Source organism: Trichechus manatus, unplaced genomic scaffold (genome assembly GCF_000243295.1).
Source record: "Trichechus manatus latirostris isolate Lorelei unplaced genomic scaffold, TriManLat1.0 scaffold00012, whole genome shotgun sequence".
NCBI lineage: Eukaryota > Metazoa > Chordata > Mammalia > Sirenia > Trichechidae > Trichechus > Trichechus manatus.
Genome location: NW_004443948.1, coordinates 12885505 through 12911330, shown reverse-complemented (window position 1 = coordinate 12911330; position 25826 = coordinate 12885505). Strand labels below are relative to the sequence as shown.

General features: G+C 34.2%; 1 protein-coding gene across 4 annotated transcripts in view; it reads right to left on the bottom strand.

Moving 5' to 3' along the window:
* ROBO1 (roundabout guidance receptor 1) overlaps positions 1-25826 on the bottom strand; it is a 1063338-nt gene that overhangs the window by 365219 nt on the left and 672293 nt on the right. For all 4 annotated transcript variants that reach the window (XM_004371339.1, XM_004371340.1, XM_004371341.1 and 1 more), the window contains one exon: positions 7226-7552. In XM_004371339.1, the coding sequence (XP_004371396.1) occupies positions 7226-7552 (327 nt within the window). The remainder of the gene's footprint in view (positions 1-7225; positions 7553-25826) is intronic.

Sequence of the window (25826 nt, the reverse complement as noted above, 5' to 3'; positions counted from 1 at the left end):
GTATGTGGGAAAGACTTCTAATACTTAAATCATAAGGAAATTAGGACAATTAAAAGAAGAGTGATATGATAAGACTTAAGAGATAAGCAGCTCCATCTTGTTATTTTATTATTTTTTGAAGACAGTACTGTTGATATGAGGAGACACTGCCAAGAATTTCCCATAAAATAACCAGATACTGAATTGATTTTCTGGAAGCCTCAAGGGGCTTTATATCTGAGCATCAACAAGTGTTGAAATAATCACCTTAGTGCTTTTCAGCATGTATAATATCATATTCTTTATGAGAAAATAAAGGGGGTGGCTCATAAGACTGGTAATCGGATATGTCACCTTTAACCCCTAGATTACTGGGTTGAATCTGGTTCAGGGTGGTGTATCTAGTAATATTTTGCAGGCGATAGCTGTTTTGTAGCATCCAATATAGAGAACTAATTTTTTCCATTTAGTCATTATGACATAGATGACTATCTGTTCCAACATATTCAATGTTTCTTTTTTGGACAAATTACAAAAGGTTTAATATTAATTGCATAGTGAATACCTTTTCCCTAGTGAACATCTACTTATAGACAATGAATCTTTCTGTGCATAATATGTAGAAAAATAAAACTAGAAGGATATTCACCCAAATGTCAACAGTAGTTAACTCTGGGTAGTGGGATTACAAAAGTGTCTATGTATTTTAAAAATGTTCCATAATAAACATATATTACTTGTGTAATCATAAAATAATACAATTTTTAGAAGTCATTTTAAAATGATCCCTGTAAATTCATCAATCATCTTTCTTAAACTGAGATTGGGAATAAAAGAAAGAAAATCCATTTTGTGTCTCCATTTTGGATCTTTCTAGAAATACGCTAATGATTAATATAGAACAATTATGTGAGATGAAGAGAAACAATAAAAGTTTGGTCAAGTCAAAACCTAAACTACATATACATTCTGAGTCTAAAATCAAATTATTTAACTAGGTGTGGCTTTAAAATAGAATATAACCTGATAGTTTGCTATTGCCAAAATGAATAATGCAATTTCTCTGACTCAGCCCTATCTCTTCTACCATCTACATTCAGATAACCAGCAAACTCTGTTTCTGCTGAAATACCTATTGAAACTCAAACCTTCTCTTTATACCCGTTGCTACTCCTACCTAGATCACGGAATAAGGGTGTCTGCTTTTGTATTTTCTATTAACTATTCTTCGGAAAGGCCAAAAAAAAAAAAAAAAAAAAAAAAAAGAGAGAGAGAGAGAATGTTTATATGCTTTCAAAACAACTGTTTTCTCTCCTAATGTGGTAACCAAAGGGTGCTGTTCTCCTTTCCCAACAAATAGAAAATTCACAGTGTTTACTTGAAGAGATTATAGCTCTACACTTGACTTCTGGAACAATTTAAACCTCATATTTGGATAAGGAAGGTGGTTTGATGAGCTTACTTCACTGAGATTTTTTTTTTTTCTTGATTTTCAGATTTTTATTTCTCAGCTATTTAAGATAAAATGACAAAATATTGCTATAAAGGGAGCAACCCAAGAATACACTCTGATTGATGGCAAAAACTCAAATCTTTAGTAAATATAATTATGTCATGAAACTTAGCAATATTACTTTTTCACCTAAGTGAACAAATATAGAAATTTAAATTAAAAACTTTGATGTCCTGGTTGTAAAAAATACAAAAAGAAATCTGTTAATTTGTTCTTGAAATAAAAGCCAATATTATTTGCATGTCCTGCATTAGCAATAAGGATCCAAAGATAAGAGTAATTTCAATTCAAGATTGCAAGTTAATATATTCAACTCACTCTTTACGTAATCAAAAATTTAAGAAAATGTTCTTACTGAAGCATTTTATTTCAGTTTTACTATCTTAGCAAACATATATTTAAATTCAAAATGGAGTCCGAGATGACCCCACTTCTGAAACCAGATGCATCCAGATGCCTTCAAATAAAAGTTTTTACATACATAATCCTTCAATTTTATAATATCCGGCCAAAACGGGATAAAGAGAAATACGTAAGCAAAGCAACAGCAAAAACAGATAAATGTATGGAATTACAATGATGTGCCAGTCACTGTGTTACACTTTACATGCATCATTTCATTTAATCATAAATCAACTTTGAAACAAAGAGCCAGTACATTTTAGAATATAAGTGCATAAGAAAGGGAGAGATACTTTAAAATTATAAAACTAAATGACCTTTAACACTCTTGTTCGAATACTAAAAATAAAAATAAGATAAAAATTACATAAAAATATTTAAGAATCTGGTCAAAGTATTTCAAAATGGCAGTTATTTTTAAAGGAAAAATAAAAGGAACAAGGAATACTTTTAAAGATGCAATATTAAGCTAGTTCAGTCTCAAGGAGAGAAGTCTATTTAGGAATAATGTGTGTGAGTGTGTGTGTGTGTGTGTGTATACATAAATCATATATATATGTACATATGGCCTCCCTGCCTTCATCTAAGAGCATTTGGTTTTACCAAGGGGCTAGTTCTAAACCTTGAAGCCAACATGATCACAGAGCTCAGAGAGTCCCCTCATGATCCCAAGCTCATAATGGGGGGGACTCAATATCCACTCTTCATTCTGTCATGGATGTTGCCGTGTGATATTGAACAAGACTTCCGCTCTCTGATTCCATCCTGATGATACATGTGTACATACATACACACACACACACACACACACACACACACACACACAATCAAATTTTATAATAAAATATAATGGCACCTGCTCTTGTGAACCATTTCAACCCCAAGAGTAGTTCATCTTCTAGGGGTCAGATTTGGGAAAAACATTCTATCCTACCTTGGTATACATATGGTTATTTAGCATACATGGTCAGTTTACTTTCTCATTTTCCCCAAATGAGAGAAATTGGACAATTCAAATTCTAAATCACTTTAGGAAGCACCATTTAATAATAACAACAAAAGAACGTAATATATTGAAAGTAGTGGAAAACTTTTCCTTTAAAATACACACATTTTACCTCAAAGCAATAACCATTAAAAAGTACACAAGGTAATAAAACATAGGAAGACCTAATCATTGATTAATTGAACAAAATGATCCCCTCCCCCTTTCCAGGAAAGATAGCTCTTCTGTGGTTTGACGCTAAGACAGCCAGCAGATGTCTGCCTACTCTGAAGGGTATTTCCCTTCCTCAGGAGAAAACAGCTTAACTAGGAAACAACCATATGCTGGCCGTGCGATGCTTAGCAGATGATGTAGACAGCCATGTTCTAGGATGGAAAGCATGCAGGTCAAGGTTCAAATTAATTTTCCTTAAAATTCAATGTAATTATCCAAGATCAAATTACTTACTAAATTTAAGTTGTGCCAAAGAACTGTGCCATCAGTTTGTGCTGGGCATAAAAAGGAATCCTATGTTTAATAACCAGTGACATTGGGTGTAGGAGGATGTATCCATAAAATATTTTCCTAAATATTTACCTGACTTTAGAATAGAGCTAATCCTAAAACAAACACGAAATTACTATTTATAAGACCGTTTTAGAAAGCTGGGTTTGAAATTGAGTTAGACTAACTGATTTTTTATAAGTCTTAGAAACAGCAATGTCTTCTAAATTGTCCAATTCAATGTTCTCATCAAAATATGTCTGCCTTGATTGGCAAAAACAAACAATAATTTATATATATTTTTATAAACACCTGCAATTAAAAATGATTTTCCTTTACAGAAATGAACGGCCAAAGTTCCAGGTGGGAACTTTAGGCATAAGGATTACTGTAGGTTTCTCAGCCTTCCAAGCGTTAGACTTTATAACTGTGTTGATATGTTGAATTGCATCAAAACTGAGTTTTCAATAACAAGAACTACAGTTTTTGTCACATGGCAAGGATCAGCACCTAAAGGTTGGCCAGCACTCTGCACTGTGGTCAACCTTGGTAATAAACTGGATGTGAATGAAAATAAAAATAAACAATCCTAAATGAGCCAATAAATAGAATCTTTTTGTTGTATTATTTCAATTTAAATAAATATCACAAGCACAGTATCTATACAGAAATGGAGGTTTTAAATGACACCTTGTATTTTTTTTTTTCAATGTTTAAGAGATTGACAATTGCTAGGAACCAAGAAATCCAGTTGTTGTTACAGCTGTAAAACTTGGTTTAAAGGCAAATAAAACAGAGATAAATGTTTTTAAAAGCATTACCAACAACTGTGCTGTGAAACCTGTGTTGCCTCAAGACACTGTTAATGCTATTACTTTGGGCTGCAACTTCACTAAGAAATTAGATACAATCTTTGTCTTCCTGTGTCTCAGCCTTTGGGGAGAGTAAGAAAAAAAAAAAGCTTTTATTGAACTTTTAGTACCTAAACTAAAAAAAAAAAATTTAAAATTAATAATATATTCTGTAAAAAAAGAAAACCCAAACTATAACACTACTTTACAGGTTTAACTTACAGCAAATATGGCCCATGCTTTTTCTTCCCCACCTTGTTTATTTACGTAACATACAAAAGCTAGTTTTGTTTTTATGACACAAACACAGTTAAAAATGGTGAATGAGCAGTACTCATTGCCTAAAATAAATAACTGAAATATATTTCATTTTCAAGTACTACATGTATCCATCTGTAGTACACTGAAGCATGAATTTACTAAACAAGTTTCCAAACTGTATACAACACACAATACCCTTTTTAAACTGAAGTGTACTTATTTTTTTCCCATAAAACTTATATATCCAAATAATAGAATGTATCTAAATGAAAGCATGTCTTTAATCGGTGCAATTGTGCTAGTATAAAAAGTACATGAAGCACACACTGGTCAAAATACTTTTTCAGGGTCTTAAAGAATTATTATGATCACAAATAAGGATCCTTAAACTATATTTGATAAATATATAGCCATAACTTTCTCTCCGTATAAGACTTGGTAATGTATATTATCTTCAAAAGTATTTTTTAAAAAGTACTTTTACTAAGTTTTATTTTAATTTAAAATAATCTTTTTTCTGGTGCTGAAAAACATTTTGGAGACATAATAATCAAGATCACACTAAAATTCATTAATTATGCATTAAGGGGCTACACGTTTTAATATTTTCCTGGTCAAAGTTATGTCTGGTTTCAATTCCATGATCGTATATTTGTTGACTAAGACTGGAAGAGCTTTTCCCATAATGGCCTCTCAAGGTAATGGAATGTCTGGTTTAGAGAACTTAACTGGAAACTAATAGTGTCTTTAAAAATATCTACACAAAAGCCAGATTAGAAAAGACAGCTCTCTAAATCCCAGTGCATTAAAGGTATGTTGATCATCAGAGGCAAAACTAAAGGTGTTTTGAAAACGAAGATCTAGAGGGTAAGCATTCAGTGAGACCTTCTATTAAAGTCTTTATCGTTTTCTTTTTTTTAAATTCTGGCAATGGTAAGAATGCGAGCAGGACATAACACAGACACAGGAGAAGATCTTTGATATTTCTTTTGGTACACACTTCATTCACGAGTGACTGTACTTATAATTTCAGAGAATACTCAATCACTCTGTTTTTCCCTCCTGGTCTTCAGTTTCTTACCTACCAAAACCAGGAGTTGGCGTACATCATCTCCATCATCTTTCTTCAACCTCTGAACTTGTTTTCAAATGTTAACTTAATTTTATTTCCACAGGGAATATTTATTCTTAATTATAAATGTGTTCAAAAGTTACGAAGGTGCTAGTATCTTAACTTTGAAAGATGACTTCATCAAAATATACACATTCTCTTATAAATAGGTTGAATATTTAAACCTCTTTGCTTGTGCTACATTTAAAGGTGCACATAAAAGTGAAAAACAAAAATAAAACAGTCTTCTGGTATGATTATATAGCTTTTATACTTCTCGCTATATTAGTTATAAGACCTTCACTGAAAAGGCAATAAGAGAAAGACGCAATAAATTCATTAGCAATTAATGAGAATAGAGAAATATAAACCTGGGTTTCAGGTAAATGTTTAAAAATTTAAGTAGTTAGTTTTGACATAGTTTAAATGGTTACTTTAACTTTTTTTATTCTAGCTAATTAAATTTTATGTTCATATCAGACGTCTTTGGCATCCTGTCTTCAAATTAAATACTACAAGGCTCTGTGAATGTGATCAAATCATTTAAATTCTCTAGGGCTGATGCCACATCAATAATATAATTGAGTTGGATGATCTGTCTCTAAATGCCTTTCCACATGTAATTTTATAATTATCTGTTTCTATATATTCAAGTTCTGGTTGACTTTAAATTGGAGACCATGAAAACTGATTGTATAATTAAAATTTTTGACATAAATTACATCAAAATATTAATTATCTTGGGAAAAAATATATATATACAATTATGTCAGAGTTTAATACATAATTATATATGGTTAAACTTGAAGTTAATTAGATTAAAATTTCATTTCTCTCTCCAGTCCATAAGCAATTCTCAATTTTTGTCATATATACACAGCAGGGTTCTTTCAAGGGAATGAAACATTCTGACTGCCACTTGAATATGTATAAAAAATAAGAAAAGACCAGTTCTTATTGAAATGTAATACACATCTAGACTCTAGATATAATTTAACAATTTAATCATTAGTCAACAAATCCTTCTGGGGCTAATTTCAAATGAGCTTCATTTGGTATTTGTATAAATAAATTAAACCATTAACCACTTGAGGGTTGCATACACCTGTTTTCCTTCCAGGACGCACTACTACAACCAAGATAGCAAAGGATGAAGCGCATACATACGTACATCTTTCTGGATACAGCTTCACCAGAAGTATATTTCCCAGAATTAGAAACAGTTGAAAACCAAGACTTTTCCTACCAGTTGAAAGATTTCTCGTCGTGAAGACAAATTTAAAATATCCTACACAATTTAAGACTTATTCTATTCAATGTATTTAAAAACAACAAAGGAAGAGAATAAATCAATTTCAGTGAAAAGATTTAAAAGAAAACACCTCCAAAGCAGAAGCAAAATAGTTCAACAACTATGTGTAAATCCCCACTTAGCTTGACATAACAGCTAGGATAGGAAATACAGAAAATTCAAATAGTGTATTATAATCATCTAGAAAGCTAGAGAATTCTCTTCAGTAAAGCCTGTGATACGGGTTCTTTTTTTTATTACCTTTAACAAGACAAATGATCTCATTCTGCCACTCCCCCTGCCAAACACAGAAAGCCATTTTACTTACTAGCTACCTCCAGCGATGCGTTGTGGCTCACAGCCTCTCCGAGGTAATTCCTTGCTACGCAGACATAAACCCCTTCATCAGGCCTACTTTTTCGTCCATGTACTATACGTAGGAAAAATAAAGATCCACTTGGCAGCAACATTCGGTGAGAGCGAGGGTCATCTTTGTCCGTTTCTACTCTCTCCCCTCCTTTGTACCATTCAATGGTTGGTGTGGGGCGGCCTTCAGCTTTACAGTTCAAAGTTGCAGGTTCTCCTTTTGAGACAATTAGATCTGAAGGGTGTTCAACAATACGAGGTGGAAAATCTTCCTGACGAAGACGGGAGCCTGCAAAAGTATTCACAAAATATCTTTGTATGTTACTTGAGTACAGTTAAAAGTCTTGTTTCAAAAACATAGGCTTTACCCCTATTTAAACATTACATAGATAACTACCCTTTCTGCTAACTAAATATCTCTACTAACAAAAGCTTGCTACTAACTAAAGCTTGCTACTAACTAAAACTATTGGTATCTACCTCAACTTTTCCTGTTGATGTCAAGTAGATTCCTAGTTATGGTGACTCATGTGTTACAGGGTAGAACTGCTTCATAGGGTTTTCATGGCTATCATCTTTAAGGAAACAGACAGGCAGGACTTATCTTCTACATTGCTGGATGGGTTCAACCACCAACCTTTAGGTTAGCAAACCAAAAAACCAAACCAAACCAAACCCACTGCCTTCGAGTCCATTCCGATTCATTGCTTGTGCCACTAAGGGACCTTCCACCCTGAATACAACTTCTAATTCCTGACTCCCTTTGATGCCCCCCTCCCTTAGAAAGTTATCTTCAATTTTGCCTATCTGCTCTTCAAATACCTTGTCTGCAAATACTTTCAAAACCCATTACACTGTTTATACCATGGGTTTGCCTGTTTTCACAGAGGAATGTATTAGAGAACTGTGGAATACCTTCCTGAGTATTACAAATAATGACATGTAATCTCATTTTTAACTAAATCAAATAAACTCTTTAAGAAAATATACGCTATATTCTAATGAACATTTACATCCAAATATATAATGAAACACACACAAACAAAAAACCTGTTGCTGTAGAGTCAATTCCAACTCATAGTGACCCTAAGGATACTGCAGAAATGCCCCACAGGGTTTCCAAGAAGCAGCTGATGGATTCACACTGCCAACCTTTTGTTTAGCAGCCTGGCTCTTAACCACTGCACCACGAGGGCTCCATATAATGAACTGATATTTATATATACCTTTATATCTTTATAAATAATAAAAGTATATGAATATATATATATATTCTGTTTATTAATAAATTAATTTCCTTATTAGTTGCTTGTGATTATATATTAATATTTTATTAGACTTAAAAAACTGAAATATTAAAATAATTAAATTTAGGTAATTAAATATAATATTAAATGGAAGAGGATATTGGGTAAGGGAATGCATTCTGAATTAATAAATGAAGCTCTGAGGGTAGGTGCCATTTAAATATTTCATGTGCTGGTACCTTATTTTTTCCAATGAGACTATAATCTCAAAAACAGAGATTGTGTTTCATAATTTTTAATATTCCTACCTTACGGTCGCTATGTTTAGAGAAAATACATAAATTTCTCAAAGACTTCTCAAATTTAACAGTCGAAAGCTTAACTTCTGAATCGACCCCTTCAACTTGTTCTCATCTAGTGTTCTAATCTCAGTGACTACTTCAAGATGGGAACCTATCGTCCTTGGCACCTCCCTTTCCTTCCCCTAATTCTATAAATCTTCATTCCTTTCCAAAAATTTTCAAATCAATCTATTCATCTCCATCTCTACAGCCAGCTACATCCTAGCTCAAACTCCCATCACTTCCCACCAGGACTTTAGGAAAGCCTCTTAAATAGTTTTACTTCATAGGAGCCAGATAATGATGATGGCTTTGAAATGCAAATACTATACGGGTACTCCTGTTTCAGTGGCTCTTAAAATAAAACTCATTGCTCTTAAGATAAAGTCCTTAACGAGGGCTTACAAGAGCTAGCCTGTTCAACCTCCTACCCAAGTCTCTCTACTCTTTCTGCTCCACTCCTTTCTTGCTCTCTTCACCCCAGCTGCTTGTCACTTCCCAACAAACTTCCTGCACTTCCTCCCACCATGAGTCCTATGCCTACCACATGGTCTGGCTTGAAATAGTCTTCGAGTTAACACCCAGTCTTCTCACAAATCTCTGCCCTCCCAGATCTCTATAACAAAATTAAAAGTCCATTTTATAAATGAGAATAGCACTATATAGCCTATCTTTGGTAGGAATTATCAGAATCATAACTTTACATTTACTTATGTGATGCTTTGAATATAGCCTGTCTTTCCCAGTACTTGGTAAGATTGGTGGGTGTCTTAGTCATGCAGTGCTGCCACAACAGAAATACCACACATGGATGGCTTTAACAAAGAGAAATTTATTCTCTCACAGTCTAGTAGGCTAAAAGTCCAAATTAAGGGCATCAGCTCCAGGGGAAGACTTTCTCTCTCTGTGGACTCTGGAAGAAGGTCCCTGGACGAGGAGCTTCTCCACACAGGAACCTCAGGTCCAAAGGACACGCTCTGCTGCCTGTGCTGCTTTCTTGGTGGTATGAGGTCCTCCACCTCTTTGCTTGCTTCTCTCTTTTATATCTCAAAAGAGATTGGCTTGAGACACTATCTAATCTTGTAGATCTCAGCAATATAACTGCAGCTAATCCATCTCATTAACATCATAGTGATAGAATTTACAACACAGGGAAGTCACATCAGATGACAAAATAGTAGACAATCTCACAACACTGGGAATCATGACCCAACCAAGCTGACAGATATTTTTGGGGGACATGATTCAATCCATGAAAGTGGGTCTCTCTTTTTTTTATTGTTTTAGGTGAAAGTTTACAGTGCAAATTACTTTCTCATTCAAAAATTTACATAAATTGTTTCGTGACATTGATTTCAATCCCCTCAATGTGTCAGCACTCTCCCTTTTCCCTTTCTACCTCGGGTTCTCCATGCCCATTCGTCCAGTTTTCCTGTCCCTTCCTGCCTTCTCATCATTGCTTTGGGGCAAGTGTTGCCCATTTGGTCTCGAATATTTGATTGAACTAAGAAGCACATTCCTCACGTGTGTTATTGTTTGTTTTATAGACCTGTCTAATCTTTGGCTGAAACGTGGACTTTGGGAGTAGCTTCGGTTCTGAGTTAGCAGGGTGTCCAGGGGCCATAGTCTTGGGTGTTCCTCCAGTCTCTGTCAGACCAGTAAGTCTGCTCTTTTTTCATGAATTTAAATTTTGTTCTACATTTTTATCCCACTCTGTCTGGGACCCTCTATTGTGATCCCCGTCAGAGAGGTCAGTGGTGGTAGCCAGGCACTATCTAGTTATTCTGGGCTCAGGTTGATGGACGCTGTGGTTCACATGGTCCATTTAGTCCTTTGGACTAATATTTTCCTTGTGTCTTTGGTTTTTTTCATTCTCCTTTGCTCTGAAAGTGATGGGACCAATATATGTATTTTAGATGGCTGCTCGCAAGCTTCTAAGACCACAGATGCTACTCACCAAAGTAGCATGTAGAACATTTTCTTTATGAACTGTTATGCCAATTGACCTAGATGTTCCCTGAGACCATGGCACCCAGTCCTCAGCCCCAGTAACTCAGTCCCTCAATGTGTTTGGATGTTTCAAGGAAGCTTCTATGGCTTTGCCTTGGTCAAGTTGTACTGACTTCCCCTATATTGTGTATTGTCTTTCCCTCCACCAAAGTTGATACTTGTCTACTATCTAGTTAGTGATTTCCCCTCTCCACCCCTCCCCTCCCTTGTAACCATCAAAGATTATTTTTTTCTGCATGTAAACCTTTTCTTGGGTTTTTATAATAGTGGTGTGGGTCTCTTTTTGCTCACTGTTTCTTCCTTTGTGTCTGGCAGAATGCTGAGCACACTGCAGGCACTAAATAAACACATACTGAATAAATGAAAGAATAAAAGAAGTACTGACAAGAAAGACCAATCTGAACAAAATGTTCTGAAGCTTAAGAATCATGCATTCTATAAAGAGACTTTAAAATATTTTACTTTTTATTTGTAATCAATGTGCATACCAGTCAACATTTTCTAGACTCTAAGCGCTGAACAGGGCTTTTATCTGTATGTTAACTTGTGACTACTGAAATTTTTATATTTTTTCCTTAGTAAAATGAATGTTGTTATTGTTGCTAGTTGCCGTCAAGTCAAACCTGACTATGGTGACCCCACGGGTGCAGAGTAGAACTGTTCCATAGGATTTTCCATGCTGCGACCTTTCAAAAGCAGATCGCCAGGCCTGTCTTTTAAGGTATCTCTGGGTGGGTTCGAACTGCCAACTTTTCGGCTAGTAGTCAAGTGCTTAACTGTTTGTGCCACCTAGCTGCCTACAGTAAAATGAATAAATGAATAAAGGAAAAGATCAATCATTTACTTATATTCATCATGATATATACATATAATATATATATAATCTGAGATGTAGAAAAGTAACTTTAGTTATCATACAGCATACTAAACATTCTTAAAATGAAACTTGACTCTGAAAGAGGTGGAAATAAACTAGCAACAGGGGAAAAAGGTAACTTGGAAACTCATATACTCTCACTAACACTATACTGAACTCAAATGAAATTTAAATTGGATTTTAGATTACTCATAATTGCCAGTGCAGTAAAACTTCAAAAAATAAAATAGTATATTACTGGCCTATATTTGAGCCGTAATTATGAAAGGTGGTTGCTAATGAGGATTAACTGCTGAGGCAATTTATATTTAATTACAGCAAATTTTATTGTAAATTCTGAAACTTCATTCCAGATAGGAAATAGGGATTCATAAATTGCTATGAGACCACAAGGAAAGGGCACCTAAAACTGCCTGAGGAAGTCAGAGAAGGCATCCCTCAAAACTTGAAACTTGAGATGAGCTTTGAAGAATAAGTCAGAAAGAAAAGAAAGGAGATGATTTTACCCAGAGACACAGCTGCAGGAGTGTATGGTACACAGAGGGGCCAGAAGGTAGATTAGTATGGCTTGAATTATAAGGTACATACCAGACATTAGGAAGCATGTACCTGAAGGAGTTAAGGAAGTAATGTGATGAATTTTGTGCATCTGGCCAAATTTCTGAAACCTAATTGAAGGCAATGGGAAACCATATAAAGATTTTAAGCAAGAGATCAGAACGACCAGGTCTGTTTTTAAAGAGCTCACTACTCATAGTATGAAACCAGACTGGGACAGGTCACACTAACAGGGCATCAGTGGCGACACTTTTGCACTCTTCGAGAAATAAATTCTGAGAACCTGAACTTGCACATTGGCAGACAGAATGGAAAATGGAGGAAAGAATCTTAGAGACATGTAGTCATAAAATCAACAGTATCTACTTACCGGCTAGACGTGCAGAATGGTGGAAATAAAAACGCACAGGATAAAGGGAGACTCAAGTTTCTGGTCTGAGCAATGAATGAAGGGTGGTCCCAATGAAGGTAGAATAACAGAGTGGAATTTGGTGAGAGTAGGGAGGGCAGAGAACATGATTTACTCAGCACGAGACATGGAGAGTTAGGGATGCTTGTACAACATCCAAATGGAGATGAGAAGCTGCCAAATGAATTTTCAAATTTGACCTCTGAAATGAAATCTCAGCAAGAACCATAGATTAGACTAGTGCTGGCAAATAAAACCATGGGAAAGAATAAAATTGTCTAAGGACAGTGTGTAGAGGAAGTAACTGCCAATTACAGAACCTGGAGATCACCCAGGCTCCATCCAAGTACGGTGGAGCTGAGGACTTTTTCTATCCTAACACGCAATTCCATATAGCTGGACCACAGCCAGAATGCCTTTCCGGACTGGGGAACTCAGGCCCCAGTTTTCACACAATGTTTGCACAGCAGCATTTAGTAAAAAAAAGTTTAAGCAATAAAAATGTTCTCTATATTAGGCTAAATTTTAAAAAATGTTCTGTAGAGCACTCTTTACTAAGATTGTTAGTACTGGTATTGTTAAAAAAAAGTTGCAGTTCTCAAGGTCTTTAATCTTGCTAATGCACATTATAATGTGCCAAAAGAGGGGCATAATACATAGCACCAACCAAATTTATTTGGCCATTGAACTTTTTTTGTTTTTCTTTTTTTGAAGGACATGTTACTGAACTTTACTTCTGAAGAGCACACTGAGAGAAAATATGCTCTACTAAGCATGTGATAATCAAAGAAGATGATAGTGTTAGCAAAAAAGTTGACTGTAGGGCTAATATGTTGAGAAATCATAACAAAACTATATAAATCTCGTATTTCACATAATGTACAGGCCTCAGGAAAGGGACTTGCCAATTTTCAAGTGATATTATAATGAGTGATTGATTAACCTCCAATAATAAAATTCATAAATGGCAACCATCAGCTCTATAAAAGCTATAATAAATTTTTTCTGTTATCAAGACTCAGCAGGGTAAAAGGAATGGAAAGGAAAACTAGTATTAATTATCCATCATCTCCTTTAATCACAACAACATCTTTATTAGGTGGGTGTTATTATATCTAGTGTCCATATGGAGCAACTGAGACTCTTGGCTGTCACTTAGCTGGGAGGTGGTAGTGCTGAGACTCAATCCTTGTCAAATTCAAAACCCTTGCTCTTTCTATCTACTCCACAAATTCTGAGAAGATTAATTAGAATCCACAGAGAAACATGCTTTGTCCATTCTTGATTCCAATGCTGATGATCTCTGCTGTTCTTCCCTTGTGCATAAAATATCTAAGTGTAAACCATACAATGGTGGCACAGCAGTTAAGCCCTCAGCTGCTAACTGAAAGGTCGGCGGTTCAAACCCAACAGCCCCTCTGTGGGAGAACAATGGGGCAACCTGCTTCTGTAAAGATTACAGCCTTGGAAATCCTATGGGGCAGTTCTACTGTGCTATATAGGGTCACTAAGAGTCAGAGTCTACTGGACAGCACATAACAAGAATAAACTCTATGGAGTGTAGTTCTACCGTGCAACACACGGAGTCGCCATGAGTCAGAATCAACTAGATGGCAACTGGTAGTGGTACTGTTAAATTCAGTAAAGACCTTTAATATAGAAAGGGCTCATTAAATGTTTGATCAATAAATGGAGATATAAAGCATTCCTTGCACCGTGTCATCCTCTCTAAATATGACCTTGCATTTTTGTAAATATCCATACATTATCAGTTTTTAATATTCTGAGAACCTCAATTCCTACACAACTGTTTATATAATTAAAATTTAATATCATTCGTTCCTAAAATATTCCCAGCATACTTCAGGGGAAAGTCACCGAATTTCCATCAATAACTACGACTTGCTTTCGCAAAGGAGCAGTTTGGGAGTTACACCAAGAGCAATAGGGAAGGACAAACATGCATCTCAGGAGAGCGTAGATGGAAGATCCCTAGTTTCACATATTAGTGATTGCAATCTTCCTCTCTAGAAGGGGCGTCCACCTCCATTCTGACACAAAATCTCTCTAACATTCTTGACTGAATATTCATAAAAAGTCTTATCTCTTCAACCATAAATTCTAAGACTTTTTATAAGCCACCTAAAAACTAGCACTCTAATAATACTAATTTGGGAATATTTTATGCAATAAGATTTATGTTACACTTGGCAAAACCAACTTCCAGGTTCAACCACAGTCTGCATGCTGCTGTTGTTAGTACTGTTGAGTTGATTGCAACTCTTGTCCCTGGGTGGCACAAATGGTTAAGCGCTTGACTACCAGCTGAAAGACTGGTGATTCAAACCCACCCAGAGATGCCTCAGAAGACAGGCCTGGTGATCTACTTCTAAAAGGTTACAGCCTTGAAAACCCGATGGAGTTGTTCCACTCTGCACACATGGGGTCACCCTGATGACACTCTGCCTAGGGAACTTAAAAGTTACAGAGAAGAGTAGGTAAAAGAAGAAATGGATAGATGGGGTCAGGCTTTAACAGTGGGACTAGGATGATATTGTCAGCTGCCTTCTGCAAGGATCTTGGTAGAACCCTGGGAATATAACACAATTGACTTCAGGCGAGACCAGCATCAGGGAAAAGGTCAGAGCAGAATTCCTTCAACAACTGCTTGGTTGGAAGATAAAATATAAACACAAGTGACTAAAATATCTAAATATTTACACAACCACAGCTGGAAAAAGATATACACGTAAGTGCTAAGTATTTCAAGGAAATATATCAAAGTCACATGAGATTTATGATGATGAAATCAAACTCCTAGCTGTATGTAAACCATTTTTACCCCCTGAAGAAACACAACACAAGAAATACAAAATCAAACCACTGACCTTAACAGGCTGAAGTCCACCAAAGGAGACAGAAATATTAACAAGGATAATATTGAGCAATGAGAGTTATAAAGGGCAGGAAGTAGCAGAAGAAACTAGATTCAAGAAGGAAGGAATAGCATGAGAAAAATAAAAGAAACAAATAAACAAAAAAGCCATGAACTAATCTAACATCTGGGGGGAAGTGGTTAAAAATAGAGACTGGATTCAGACTGTCTGGATTCAAATCTAGACTCTGCTACTTGTTAGCCATGTGAATGCAGATAAATTGTTAACTTTTCTTAATGTTAGTTCCTTCATCTGTAAAATGAGGATATAGTAATACCTACATTTTATAGGTTAGTATAATCTCTAATGCATACACAATAATGTTACTCGGACTCATGGGCTGAAACATTAATCTAGTATTTGGAAGTTGACATAAGTAATATTGTTTGATTTTATGATCTTCCTCCTCACCCTCTCCTGAGATTACATTATGACTTAATGTATAGAGAATTCAGTTACTTTTTTCCTAGCTTTGTAAGAAGAGATGCAAAGTAAACAAGTCTCTACTTTTGAGAATTCAACTCAGAAGTTTTTTTTCATTTCAGTTTTTGGAAGGTTCTGGAACAATTTCAGCAAAATATCTTTCAAAGAGTAGAAAAACAAAATAAAACTGGAGTAATTAATATGCCCAATAAATACTTATTGTTTTATTGAGAATAGTCAGAGGTTGACTATATCTAAAGCCATCTACAATAATGCATGTCTGTTCCTTGTGGAAAATATTCCATATACCTCCATTGATTAAATGTATTATTTTCAAAATTGAAAAGACACACTTGTTGTTTTTAGGTACCATCGAGTCAGTTCTGACTCATAGTGACCTTGTGTAGAACAGAACAAAATGCTGCCCAATCCTGTGCCATCCTCACAATTGTTGCTATGTTTGAGCTCACTGTTGCAGCTACTGTGTCAGTCCATCCCGTTGAGGGTCTTCTTCTTTTTGGCTGACTTTACCAAGCATGATGTCCTTTTCCAGGGACTTCAAAAGACACACTTAGTGCTTTTAAAATATTACTGAGTAAATGGTATTGTCTTCATTTTCCTTCTCATTAACCCCCAAAAAAACAAACCCACTGCCGTTGAGTCAATTCTGACGCATAGTGACCCTACAGGACAGAGCAGAACTGCCCCATAGGGTTTCCAGTGAGGACCTGGGGATTCGAACTGCCAACCTTTTGGTTAACAGCCAAACTCTTAACCATTACACAATACTATCAGTAGCCAGAGTATAGATTAAGTTTGTAATTGTGCAGTATGACGTTTCAAGTCAATTACCTACAGATACACTAAGGATATCAAACACCACAAATAATCCTTTCATTTATTAATGTTATCCTGATGGACAAAACATTTAGGGCTGAAGATATAATAGCTGATTTCAGCTGTTAGGACAATTGGACCTTTGCAATTTTCACTGACAAAGGATTTTGGAACAATATTTTGAATTGTGAAAAACAGGCTTTGTGAGTTCCTGTGCATTTTGTTATTGACATGGAAATATAGTTAATCATAAACTTGGATTTCCTAAATATTAGGAAAAATTACACGGTATATTATAATCAATGTGAATATGTAATTCATTTCTTTATAATATGGAAACACCAGATGGTTATAGATTTGAGCCAACTATAACTTCAATATACAGAACATAAGAGGACTTCCCCCTTTAAAATGGCAACTCAAAAATATTCTTATAACTGCACTGAAAAAAAGAAAAAAAAAAACACTCACTTATCAAACCTTATCTGTCCTGAATTTAAATTTCTTTGAGGAGAATCTATATCAGACAATTCACCTTATTTTTATGTTTACGATCATGCTTTTAAGTCATAAGTTAAAAGTATGTAAAAATATATATATACAATTTTTTAATCATAGAGATTTTTAAAAATCAATATTCAAAGTAACATTTACCTATTCTTTCCATAAAGATTTGCATTAGATTTTCATAGAATCCATATATTATAGCTATAAGTTGCCAAGTCAGTGATTTAAAGTACTAAAAAACAAAGCTTTCAACTTTACTTCTTGAATCAGGTAGTCATACTTGAGCCATATTTAAAGAACCCTTATTCTAGGTGAGTTATTAACGTCTGCTAGCTAGAGTATGGAATTGCAATTTTAAGGATAATTGTTATACTTTTGGAAAATAAAATGCTTAAAATAACCTTTTAAAGGATTACTGATAAATCCCTATAGGAATGCAGTCAACTCCACTCATTTTAAATACTCTGTCAGGACTTCTGACATGAGCTGAGAATTTCTGAAGAAACTGTTCTACACATTAGCACACTAATTGTCATCTTTCCCTCAGTATATCTTCCCCATGTCTCACTCATAACTTATTTTTAGTTTTTACAGATTCTAATGGGCACCCTAGTAAAGAATGCTGAGAAGCAGATTCTAAACTTGACACAACATGGAAATTTAAAAGATCTTCCAAACATTAACTTAAAATTACTCAAGAATGTTTATTTTCTAAAGTGGTATTAAATAATTCATCATTCCAAAACAAAGCTATGTGTGGTTAATCTAATAGGGAAAATCACCATACGTAAAATATTAACATATACAATTTTCATGCAAAAAAGGTAAGAACCCAAAAAGGTCTCCTAATATTAAAATTATTTTAATTATGGATAAGAGAATGTATTTATCATTTATATATATATATGTATATATACACATACACACATATCATTTTGTATTTTAATGCAGCTTTAAAAGTGAAATATACTACTTTTAGTCATTATTCTGGGAGTTGATTAATTGTTAATTTTGAAGGGAAAGGGTCATAAAATCAGTTTTGTTTAGAAAATACTTATAGTATCCTGAAATACTTGTATTTAATTAACAACAGTTAGACCATAAACCATGAAACACTTCTATACCCCCAGTTCCTAGAACAGTACCTAGCACTCAGCAAGTTCTCAATAAACATTTGTTGAATGAATCATCATTGATAACATAAGAAGAAAATTATGGAGGAACCCACATGTATTTACAAATAGTTTAGGATGAGGTATAGACAGACATACATGCTTGGAGGAAGTCAATGTTTCCCTGAGCTCAAGAGAAAATAAGTAAAATCCTTTCTCCTGTTTCTGGGAAATAGAAATCCACAGTGGAAAGGAAGTGAAGCCACAGCCTCCCCAAAAGCATTTTCTTTGCATACCAAGAGCTGTGCAGGGGATACAAGCCTTTTGGGCCAGTCAAGGTAGGGAGCTCTCTTAAATGTATTCTAAGGACATTGAAACCCCTGCACACAGTATCATGTGTAGTGAAAATAAAGAAGTAACAACTATGTAAGCTGTACAATTCTAGTTAAGATAGAGTGGGAAGCAAAAACACAGAGGGAGAAAGACACCCAGAGGGAAAACAAATGATCTGAAATCTGAAAAGAATCTTAACACTCATTTCTTAAGAGATTATTGAAGGATATTTTTGTTTCCTTTTTTAAACATTTCTCTAGTTTCTAAGTAGTCTGTGTTTTTCTGGTATTATTTTCATAATAAAATAATTTATTCTAGAAGTTGTGAAAGCCAACATTATTTTTAATATGTATAAATAAAACTCAAGCTTTGCAAAATCTTTAGCATTCATTCATTTAATCAGTAAATATGTACTGAGTGCCCAAGCTATGTCACACTTATGCTAGAGACTACTGATACAGGAATAAAAATAAATGAATAATATTAATTAATTAAAAGATCAAATAGAATCTGCCTTTTTTTTTTTTTTTTAGTTGTTAAGGGTGTGAATATAAATGACATTATATGTGTTTAAACAATGGGCTGTATATGCACTTATATACCTCTTAGCCAAAAATAAACTTTTTTTTGTGGACACATAGAAACAACCATTAAGCAAATCAGAAGACTTGTACATGTAAAACTTCATATAACATATTTAGTATCAAAGGAAGCAAACGTTTTAGACCAAAACTAAGCTTGCCTGGGAAGATAGAAAGTTCGTACGGGATTAATTAGAGGCCACAAACCCTGAGGCTCATAGCTGCTCGGTCATGCCCTGTGTGATCACAGGGAGTTAAAAGGCTGCCTATGGATTTAAAGCGATTAACAGGTATCAATTGCCTCTTCTCTTTAGGAAGCAAATAGACCTAATTATTTCACTTATCTTTCACACCATTACAAGCTAATTCCTGGGCTATGCTGACCAAAGAAAATCAATTATTTTTTTTAATTTTATTTTTCACTTTAGATTTTACTATTTTTTAACATTTCTGAGACCCCCTTCTTCAAAATAAATTAAACCCAAATTACATTATCAAAATATACTTAAATTTTCTTCCTATTTAGTCTGCAATAACTGGCAAACCTCGTCTGTCCTGAATTTAAATTTCTTTGAGGAGAATCTATATTGGACAATTCACCTTATTTTTAAGTTTACAGTCATGCTTTTAAGTCATAAGTTAAAAGTATGTAAAAGCATATACATACAATTTTTTAATCATAGAGATTTTTAAAAATCAATGTTCAAAGTAATATTTATCTATTCTTTCTCTAAAGATTTGCATCAGATTTTCATAGAATCTATATATTATAGCTATAAGTTGCCGAGTCAGTAACTTAAAGTACTAAAAAACAAAGCTTTCAACTTTATAGTGTACTTCTCTAGCTCAATATATAGTGTATTTCTCTAGCTTTCTGGTAGCACTGAAACAAGAACTAAGATTGAGAATGAGGTAATAGGGTTTTTTTTGTTTTTTTTGTAAATTTCTTTTGATGCTAACTTTAGAAATGTACAAGTTAGTCTTCAAAAAGTAATAGTATTTTTTTTTTAATTAGTACACACTCTTCTCACTTATCGACATGGTTAGGTTCCAAAGACAAGGTTGTTATGCAAAATTGGTGTTATGCAAAAATGGAGGATGACCACATCAGATAACAAAATGGAGGATGACTACATCATTACATAACTGCCAAATTACATCATTACATAACTGCCAAATTACATCATTACATAATTGACAAACCAGTAAGAATCATGGCCCAGCTGATCCATAACCTTAACCATCAAAGCCAGAATTACTGTCACCTTGCACCTTGACATTTGTACTGTTCATTACTGCCAGGCATACGTCATTAACGTGCAAAATAGTCAGAGAGTAGATTTTTTATTACTGTCGTAAATGCGAAATGCCAAATAACAAGATAGTCTGTAAGTGAAAAGACGGTGTAATTCATTTACAAGCTTTATGCATAAAACTGCATTTAGATATATTCAGATAATATCCAGGTTCATTAAAATAAATCCACCAGAAATTTAAGGCAGAGCCATTCCAAACTGTAATCATAACAACCCACTCAATAGAGAACTTTTTTTTTTTTTTAATATCAAACATAACTGAAAGCAGTGAAGCAGTGTTTGTGTTTCTTAATGTGTGATCCATGCATCATCATCTGTTTAGAAAACGCTGGGTGAGGTTAAAAATGTAAATAACTGACCCCTGAGCTGTTCAGTCATAACCTCTGGGTATGAGGATCTATAACTGGTAGTTTACAAGCATACAATGTACACTAAAGTTTGAGAAGGAAGCATTGGTGATTCAGGGGTAGAATTCTCGCCTTCCATGCCAGAGACCCAGATTTGATTCCTGGCCAATGCACCTTGAGTGCAGCCACTACCAATCTGTCAGTGGAGGATTGCAGGTTGCTATCATGCTGAACAGGTTTCAGCAGAGGATCTAGACTAAGGAAGACTAGGAAGAAAGGCCTGGTGATCTATTTCCAAAAATCAGCCAATGAAAATTCTACGGATCATAATGTTCCAATCCCTTTGTACATCAGGTTGCCATAAATTGGGAGCCAACTCCACAGTAGCTCACAACAACAAAATTTGTGAAACACTGAACTAGAGGTTGAACCTACTGTGATATGCATGTCTCATATAACTGAGTATTCTGAAATGGTATCATCCTTTAATATACTTACTACTGCTACTAATAATAATTATAATAGCAAACAGTTATACAGTGTTTAGTATGCTCCAGGCACTTTTTTAAGTGCTCAAAATATACTAACTCATTTAATCCTTAAAAACTCCTGCAATGTTATTATTAGCCCCATTTTACAGATGAGAAAATTGAGGGACAGCAAAGTTAAGTAATTGAACTGAGTTAACATAGTATGTATATGACAGATCTGGGCCAGACTTGGGTACTTTGACTCCAGAGTCCATGTTGTTAATAATTATTCTAAACTGTATTGCTACTTAAGTATTAAGAGAACTATAACGCAACCATGTATTAAAAACACAACAAAATAAATATGACTAATGTATACTTTTGTTAAGACTATGCTCTTTAAAGAGAATAAGAAGTATCCTATTATTCATATACACTCCCAGTACAAAATGATTGGGTCAAGAGATGGAAAGAAAATTTCAGATTTTGTTCCAAGGGTAGAAAGTATAACACATATAACTTGAACTCGTGTCCCAATTTTACCCAATTGAAAAATTAACTGATGCTGTAAACAAGCACCTCAGAAATAAACAGGAAAAAATAGAAATTACACTTTCTGATTATAAAAGTTATAGATTACTTTTATAAATAAAAAGTAGTTCAAATAATGTATGTTCATTGTGGAAAGTACAGAAAGAACAGAATACATAGTAAAATACTTATGTATAATTCCACATACTTTCAGAAAGAAATGACTATTATTTTAGTATCTTTCCTTCCAGTGTTATTCTATCAATTTTTACAGTATGAAATAGTCTATGATTAATTTTTTTGCTTATTATAAATATTTTGCCCTTTTACTAAGAACTTACTAGAATATTTTAAAATATCTTAATAATATAATATCTCACAGATGTGTTACAACTAACTGTTTCCTTTTGTGAGAAGTTTATTTAAAAACTTTAGGATTATCAAATCTAAAGTTTAGCACCATTGTATATACACCTTTCTCTACAAATTAAATTATTTCTTTAGTATATTATCTTAGTTACGGAATGTGGGGACCAACATGTTTGAAATATTTTATGGGTTGATACATATTTTCAAAAATATATTGTCTAAAGGTTTCTTTAAAAACATTCCAATAATTGCAAAAAATATTTTGACACCTTGTTAAATATGCTAAATTCCACTTTTTTCATCTGTAACTTTGAATGCTGTAATGCTTTGCTTTCAATATTGCCCTTCTAAAACACTACTTTAAAATTTTAATAATTATTTAATATACAGATTCTGAAATTTGGTATAAATATGCTGTTAAATATCTGCCATTTATTCTATATCATTTCCCCAGTAATATTGTCTTTTAAAATATGCTTGTTTATACCTTCAGTTTTGGATCACTCTGATCAATAACCTCCCTCTCTAAGCCCTATTTTCTTTTGTATTATACCACTTAAGAGATTTTTTAACTAAAACTTAGATTTAAGCATTTATTAATTATCAAAGTAACTTTAAATTCTAGTCTCAGATGCTAGACAATCGTCAAGTTTTAATCCTTATTTATCCATTAGCCAAACAACTGAATGGTTTAAACATATAATTTAGAAATATAATTCCAAAATTGCATGCTTTAGATAATCAGATACATACAGTATCATTTTAGGACCAACTCCAGAGAAATGCCTTCCAATAGGTATTCTCACTTTGAAAATAGTAACATCTCTTTATTTGAATACAACCTCCAAATAAAAGTACATGGAAAATCCATATATTTCCAGTTTACTGATTGGACAGGTAGAACAAAATCAACTGGTTCTCTTTTAAATATAGGAACTGTCTCCTAGGGTGATAAACTCATCTTGGTTCACCCTGGACCTTCCTGGTTATAGCATTGAAAGTCCATGTCCCAGGAACCCTTTTAATCCCAGGAAAACCAGGACATTGGTTGCCTTATCTGCTAAAAAATCAGAAAACTAAGAAAAAATCCATCAAGATAACCAATACCAAATTTACTAATAAATGAAACTATAAGCATATATTAAATTGTCCTAAGATACCAACTTTTTAAAGATGAACAACGTATTACATTCTAAAGTACAGTGAATAAATACCATGAAAAGAAAAGAAAGTGTCAGAAGCTCTTGGTCAACTTATTAATCAAATAAGAAAACAGCACACTGAAAGTCAATGTGCATGAAGAAAAGGAATTGTCAGATCTAGTGTTATGTAGGAACCCTGCTAGTGCAGTGGTTAAGAGCTCGGCTGCTAAGCAAAAGGTTGGCAGTTCAAACCCACCAGCTGCTCCTTGGAAACCTGTGGGGCAGGTTTTACTCTGTCCTATAGGATCACTATAGGGTCGCTATGAGTCGGAATCGATCTGATGGCAAGGGGTTTGGTTTTTGGTTTGGTGTTACGCAAGTACAGAAGAGCCTACCCAATGTGAAAATACAGACAGAAAGCCAAGGCAAAGAGAAAAAACTACAGTAGATTCCCTACTTGTTTGCTTTCTTTATTTGGTTTAATTCTAAAACCACAAGAATGATGGTAAGTGGCAAAGGTACAGGAAGAAAATAATCTGAAACAATGTATGTCAGTAAAATGACTTCAACTCACCAAGTATTTAATTGAGTGACTACTCTAAGTACCCCTATAGACTGCAGATGGAAATCTAAAAATGACAACAGTTAAAGGACTTGCAAAGGAGCCCTGGTGGCACACAATAGTTAAGCAATCTGCTGCTAACCAAAAGGTTGGCGGTTCAAACCCAGCAGCTTCACTCGAGAAAGACCATAAAGATTACAGCCAAGAAAACCCTACGGGGCAATTCTACTCTATCACATGAGGTCACTATGTGTCAGAAATCAAGCTGATGGCACCAAACAACAAAAAAGGACTTGTAAGAAGTACTACAGTACAAGGCGAAGGAAGAATATGAATCAGCTACAAAGCTGTACTGAAGATTTACTACAAGTTTTTATATGATTTCACCAACTTTGTGATCAGTTAGAGATATATAAGTATTTGAAAACCTTCCTAGAATGCCATGTAAAAAAAAAAAAAACAGATCTCTGTCAATCAAGTATTTGATGTTTACTACCTAAGAAAGGAAAGGAGCACTGGTGGCGCAGCGGCTTTTGTTGTCGTTGTTTTGTTGTTTGCTTTTTACATAAGAAAGGACAACATTTTAGTAAAGGTAAATTCCTGAATCATCTGGTTTACTTAATTATTTTCAACTGACTTTGACCTGATTCCCAACTGAAGGTATCTTTGAGATAGAAAAAGTACAACCAAGGATTACTAGTCAGAAATGTGGGGAAAAATTCTCATGATTCAAAAATCAGCTAGCTATGTTTCCAACAGAAACTGTCTAATCAGAAGTGTAGTGCTCTTAAAAAGAAATATCTGTAAATACCTACCAATGCAAACAGGGGTGAGCATGTGTATGTGTGTGCATGTACATATATATAAAAAATATATATTACATATGCTATATATATTAAATATATAACAATTATTTTAGACTTATAAAAGGAGAAAAGTAAAAGAATAAAAAATAAATAAGGATAAAGAGAAAACTTGAGGAATTTTATTTTTACTAGCATTTTCCTTCACAAACTTTCACTTGGAAAACTATAAGCAATTATGTCCAGTGCTTTGTTTTACTTTACCCTAACCATTGTGCAGCACTATATGCTTACACACAGAGCCGAAGTGTCCTATTTCCCTTCATAACCGTTTTGAGTTCTTATGCACAAAACACTATCTTAACTGCATTCTACAGAAAGTCCTCTCTCTCTGAGTTACTACCACTATACACATATAAGCAATGTGTTTTGGCCTTTAAGATTAGAGATGTACATCCTTCTTTGCAAAGTTGACACCCAAAGAAGAATGCAAACGTCCTACAGAACTTGGTAAAGACAGGGAAAGCAACAAAATTTTTATGGTGCATAATGTGAATAGGAGATAGTCAGGATGACCCAACCACTTTTATAATCCAGAGTTGTTATTTAGTTTGACTTAGTTCTACATAGTTACTTAATTAGTTCTGCATGGTACTTTTAAGAATTAATAAAAACTAATGGTGCATTCTCAAACATCCTCAAAAGGACACAAGTAAGTGTTTTTTTTTAATAATTAATTAATCTTGAATGTCAGAATAAGAACAATAGCTAAAATGTATTTATGTTCTAAGTGCATTATATGTCTTAATTCTCTTAATCCTCACAACTTTCTAGAGTAGGCACTATTGTTAT